Genomic DNA, 5,851 nt, shown 5'->3' on the forward strand with positions numbered 1-5,851 from the left:
TTCAACCTTATTGGTTGTGAAATGTACAGTAGGCGTGGCTATATTAGCCGGGAATGTTTAAATACAGAACAGCAGCTATGTTAAAGCTGACTAGATCGGTTCTGGCTGACTGATGTTGATCCGTGTTGGAAGTGAGTTCGAGTTGAAGAATAAAAGCCGCATTCTTGCTGAATCACTCTCGACTCTTTGTTAAGCTTGCGACTTAACAATTCCCCTCTCCTCCATTTTTATCCTCACAATAGCCCTGTGGTGTAGGTTAGGCTGAGAGTGTGTGACTGGTCCAAGGTCACACAGCGAGCTCCCGTGGCACGAGTGGAGTTTCGAACCTGGGTCTCCCTGATCCCAGCCCCAACGTTTTAACCACTATGCCACACTGGCTTGACTTGAACTAGCAGCGAGTATTTTCACTTAGTTTTTAAAGTACGTAATACATACCCTTTTTTGCCACACAATCATGCATGTCACTGTTGAGGTCTCTGGAAAAATGCGAGGCTGGGACGGGATTGCAGAGTGTGGCAACAGAATGTGTAGGGCAGTAGCCTCAGAAATCAAGAAATGGCTTCAGACGTTCAAGGACTTTCTTAAAAGGGCAGATCATGAAGCTCAGCTGTGTCTCTCTTTGGCCACACGAGGGCGTATATGTGCAAACTTGAAACAGAAGAGTCTTATGCTGCTTTCTTACAGCCCCAAAGGGCTCAAAAAGCTTTGGTGGAAGCCTGATCTTTTCATCTTTGCCCCGTCCACATTTTTTTCTTTACAGCAGAAGGTATACCCTGAGAGGGGAGCTAAGAGCTAGTGTGGTGTAGAAGGTGGAGGAGGAAGAGAAGATTAGATTTATACCCTGCCCTTCACTACCCAAAGGACTCTCAGAGCGGCTTACGATCTCCTTTCCCTTCCCCTCCCCACAGCAGACATCCTGTGATGTAGGCGGGGCTGAGAGAACTGCCCTTGAGAGAACAGCTCTGAAAGAACTTGTGACTGACCCAGTGTCACACCAGCAGCTGCATGGGGAGGAGTGGGGAATCAAACCCAGTTGTGCCAGATTAGAAACTGTGCTCCTAACCACTACAGCAAACTGGCTCTTGGTTAGTTAGTATGTTGGAGAATGAACAAGTAGACCTGAGTTCAAATCCCCACTCAGCTGCCATACCCACATCACTGAGAGCCAGTTTGGTCTAGTGGTTAAGTGCTCTGACTCTATGCCATGTTTTCTGGGTTCCAAGGGTCTGGAAAGTGGTTCCATAGCCAATTACATGGTTGCCAACTATGGGTTGGGAAATACCTGTAGATTTGAGGAGTAGAGCCTGGGGAGAGCAGGGTTTGGAGTGCGGAGGGACTTCAGCAGGGTATAATGCCATAGAGTCCACTGGCCAAAGCAGCCATTGTCTCTAGGAGAACTGATCACCAGGCCCCACAGGGAGATTGGCAACTCCAGTGACCGTTTAAGGGAAGATTGGGATATATATTTTACCTCAGGACACATTCAGTGACTCCCAACAGCAACAGCAAACTGTTTAGAATGTTAGAGGCAAAGGCCAATGAGGCCGCATATGCAAATGACCTCTGTGAGGGTGGGGGGGGGGGGGGAGAGGAACAGCAAACTGTTTAGAATGTTGGAGGCGGGACTCAGGCAATGCAGCCTGTGGATAGGAACACCTTCTGAGTGACAGATCAGGGAGTCAACTGATTTGGGAGCGCATGGAATCTTCAGCAAAGTGCCACCCGAAAACACAATTATATATAAGGAGAGATACTGAGGACTGCTTAGTCCGATGGCTTTCTATTTAAAGGCTGCATTCAAGACCTGTGTTTTTACGTTTCTGTTTCAAGTGCACTTTGTAATAATAAATTGATTTATTTTGTTTAATTCCTTCTTTTATTGTTTTCGCTGGACCTTATTGGCACCTAATCCCCCCTTCTCTGCCACCTCATGTTCATTGCTATCAGTGTTTGGGTGGGCAAAATGCCTCCTAAACTCTAGCTCTATTTTTGTGATTTCTGCACGTGTGTGGATATCACTATCCACTTTGCAGGGTATGTGCATCACCCCTAAATTAGAGGGCTTTCTTTTTACATTTTTTTAAAAAATCTGATTTTTCTACAAATCTGGGCTCTCCCCCCATGGTCGCCCAGTCATTTTTAAACCCCCTTTGCTTGTCACCTCCTTCAACAGCTGTGGCTGACTTTTGTTTTGCGGTTGGCTGTTCAGGGACTGGACACCTAGAGCCTGAATGAATTAAAGGGGCTTATCTAGGGTAAACTGACAATAGATCCCACAAAGCCCCTCAGAAACTTTCCCCTGTCAGAATCCCAAGTTCCCACAGCTTGACTAGCGTTTAATAAAGCGTTGGTTGTTAGTGGTCAGTGAGGCAAAATGTAAATACTGAGGCAGTCGAGTAGTTCTCAGAAATTACCCAATGGATCTGGGTGGGGCAGCACCAGTTTCTGAGGTGATTTGTATTTCCTCTCTCCACTTCTCCTTTGGACTCTACAGACACCTTTTGTAACAAAGCATCAGTAAGTTTATTTTCCCCTCTGCAGAAGGTTTAAAGGGCTTATCTTGGTTGGCAAGTAAGATGGTTTAAAATTTTATCTCTTTTCACAGCTAAGCTGGATCACAGATCTCTTAAGAATCATTAGAGTGTGCTAGGGTTGCCAGGCATGAACTGGCAACCAGATGGAGACTGCGGTTCCAGCAGTGATGCCATGACGTCAATTCTGAGGAACTCCTGGAAGTGATGTTGTGCCTCTCTGGGAATTGTCAGAAACTCTATGGTAAATCTATAGAGTTCTTGTCTGTTTCCTGAGAGGACTGGCATCACTTCTGGGGGAAACCTGGAGTGACATGGCATCACCCGATTTTTGGGGGAATTATTTTTCTCCTGCTGGGGGCACAGGATCCCTTATCCCCAGTGAAGGCTTGGCAGCCATACGTGTCTCACACATCCACAAGGCTACAGAATTGAGAGGCTATTTCCGCTGATGACAGAGGTGGATTGATTTTATTTGGAAAGGCTCAATAAACCCTGGGATGCCAAGTCTCTTCATTACTGCCTTTGCCACATTGACATAAAGACAGAGGACGTCACATATTCAAACCCCCATACTTCCCCACTCCAGTTAACCTCAGACTCAGGAGATAAAGTTGACCACATTTCTCCTCCTCTAAGTCCGTTCCTCCCACCTCTCACATAGGATCCACCACTCTCATTGGCTGGAATCTCTAGCAGGTTGCATACACACCCTGGGATCAGGGATTGGCAGTGGCACATGGGGGGGAGGGGTGTAACTGGACACCATCCATCACCCCTCCCCCAGTTTTGTAGAACCCTAAGTTGGAACTGGTGCTAATTGTTGTGTTGGTGTGTTTATTTGTGTAGGGGCCCAGCCTTTGGCTGCTAGATCTACAGATAGTGGAGTCTGTACATTCAGCCATGTAGCATCTTCTGAGTTCAGATAATCTTTTAAGAGTCAGGAAAGCAACCTGTAGGGTATAACACTCTGTGTGCGAACCATGGCTGCTTCCTCAGGGGAATGGCAGATCATTGCACTGAGTCATCGTCAGCTTTGTCCGGCTATATGTCCGGTGGCACTCCTCATTGGCATTGCCCATGGGGATGACAGGAATATCCATAAAGCCCCTCTTAAGCAAAGCAAAAATGGATGTCTTGGAAACCTGTTGGAATTTCTCCCCAACCAAGAGATAGAGAATGGGGGTGAAACAGAAATTGAAGCCATCTTCAATGAGAGTAATTATCTTCAGTGTCAGAAGTATTCTCGTAGGCAAGTACGTAATAAGTAGCAAAGCTTGAGATGGTAAGCGAGCCAAAAGACAAAGAAGGACATCACAGCAGCTACCGGGATTTGGAAAGGCTTTCTGGTCCTGACCAGCTTTCTCTTCTTGATCTCCTGACCCATCCCATAATAACAGCCTGTAATGATGCAGAACGGAAACAGGAACCGGACCGCCACGAAAACCAGATGCACGTGCTGCCTCGTGGCTCATGTTTCCTCCTCGTTCCAGTCACTGGAAAAATCGTAATTGTTGTCATGCTTGACCTTTCCCTTTTTCCTCTCGAGTCACCCGGAAAGCCAGGTAGGCAGCGCCAAGGATGACGGAAACAGGCCACACCCCTGTGAACAGTCTCCGTGCCCAGGGAACAGTGTGATGGTGGTGAGACCAGACAGGGTGGCAGATGAGGAAGAAATGGTCCAGGGTAGGGATGTGCATTCGGTTCATCCGAACCAAATGCACCCCCCAAAATGGCCCATTCTGACCCCTTTCGGGCTGCTGCAGGCCGATTCAGATTCTCTGATCTAAATCAGCTCGCCGCCCGAATTTCGGCAGCAATTCGGCCCCATTATATCCTATGGGCCATTGAAGTCAATGGCGAAAACATAGGGTATATTCTGGGGGCTGGAGGGGGTTTGAGGGAGAGGCTCCAAACTCGCAGGGTAGCTGCTGGAGCCTCTCCACAAGATACCAACCAAGTTCGAAGAACATTGGACCAGGGGGTCCAATTATACGGGCCCCCAAACAGGTTGCCCCTATCCCCTCCATTGTTCTCTATGGTGGGAAAAACGTAACTCTTTTTGGAGCTCCCAAAAGCAGGGGAACCCCCACTAGGACCTGGGGGCTGGTGAGTGGTGACCCTATGCCCAAGTGCTTAACATTCTCCCAATTTAGACTGGTTCCAAACTGTTTCTCTGCCCCTTTCCACTATTTGGGGTGGAGGGGGACTGAGGACTGGGGAAAAATTTCTGCTGATTGAATAGCAAAAGCCATGCCATATCTTTCATTAAGACCCCACCTCCAAACACACACACACAGAGACACACACGCACACAGAGTGGATGCTTTCAAGTTTTTCAGAATTCTTTGTCAAGCTGGATGCAAAAATAAGAGGGGCATGACTCAGGCTATGATCTTAAAGCTTCAACTCATAAATACCCTCTGTGGAATGCCACACAGGTATGCAGATTTAAGATGGCACTGAGGTCAAGCTGCACTCTTGGCCTTTTGGGAAGAAAATGCAACAAAAAAAATACAACATCCAACAATGCACGAAACCCAGCCATCGATCCAACAATTTTCTCATTCTTTTTTGGGGTTCTTTTTACTCCAGTCGGAGGCATTCCTTTGTCAGCTAAATTCACAATGCGGCTGCAGTCTCTGCTTAGTAGAAACGTTTTACATTAAAATGGCTGACAGTAGGGAACAGTTACACCTTTTATCTTATGCAAGAAATAGTTGTTCAAAAGGTTCTCTCCGCCCTGTCTTAATCCTTCCATCGCTCTGAGTGTCCATCCTTCATAGGCCTTTCTTCCTGGCCCCGTACCAAATTTGACAGCTCTTTTATGTCTTCTGTGAAAATACAAGGCAGTTTCCTTGGGAGTTAAAGCTTTCCCCCTTCCCACACAATTTTTAATGGCTCTTATGCAAAGGTATGCAGCTTTTTCAGGCCCGCAGCCTGCGTGGGGCCCACGGGGCCTGGCCTTCCCCGCTGGTTTTGCGAGCCCCCTCCCCTGCTCCCCCCTCCCCCTCCCAAATCAGCGCTGCCGCCGCCTCCTTCTCTGGACCTGACTGTCAGGGTCCTGGCTCCGGCCACAGCCCTTCCTGCCTTGGCGGCGGCCCACCTGTCACTTCCCGCCCCCAGCAGCAGGCCCGCCTCCCCGCCCCCCCGAAAGCGGGGACTGACCGGCCGGATGATGGAACTCTCCGCAGCCGCAGCCCAAGAGGGGAGGAGAGGCGAGGCGACCCCGGCAGCAACAGGCAGTGCCTCCGCCCGCGCGCCTCCGAGACGCAACGCGGGTGGCCCTCCTCGCCACGTGTGCGCCGGCCGTGCCGCTC

General features: G+C 48.9%; 1 protein-coding gene across 1 annotated transcript; it reads right to left on the minus strand.

Moving 5' to 3' along the window:
• Positions 1–3,526: 3,526 nt before the first annotated feature.
• On the minus strand, positions 3,527–4,240 carry LOC107124372 (probable G-protein coupled receptor 33). The gene is made up of 3 exons (XM_015427836.1): positions 4,085–4,240; positions 3,792–3,990; positions 3,527–3,738 (listed from the first exon to the last, which is right to left on the minus strand). The coding sequence occupies exons 1-3, from the start codon at positions 4,238–4,240 to the stop codon at positions 3,527–3,529; spliced, it is 567 nt and encodes a 188-aa protein (XP_015283322.1).
• Between the last annotated feature and the right edge of the window lie 1,611 nt (positions 4,241–5,851).

This window comes from Gekko japonicus, unplaced genomic scaffold (genome assembly GCF_001447785.1).
Source record: "Gekko japonicus isolate JY-2015 unplaced genomic scaffold, Gekko_japonicus_V1.1 scaffold641, whole genome shotgun sequence".
Classification (NCBI taxonomy): domain Eukaryota; kingdom Metazoa; phylum Chordata; class Lepidosauria; order Squamata; family Gekkonidae; genus Gekko; species Gekko japonicus.

What these genes read in the sequence shown, in the direction of transcription:
- LOC107124372 (XM_015427836.1), bottom strand. Translation starts at nt 4,240, where the DNA reads ATGAACCGAATGCACATCCCTACCCTGGACCATTTCTTCCTCATCTGC. An exon ending in CTGCCTACCTGGCTTTCCGG is followed by an intron (nt 3,991 to 4,084) that starts GTGACTCGAGAG and finishes GCCACGAGGCAG; the next exon opens with CACGTGCATCTGGTTTTCGT. An exon ending in CAAGCTTTGCTACTTATTAC is followed by an intron (nt 3,739 to 3,791) that starts GTACTTGCCTAC and finishes CTCTCATTGAAG; the next exon opens with ATGGCTTCAATTTCTGTTTC.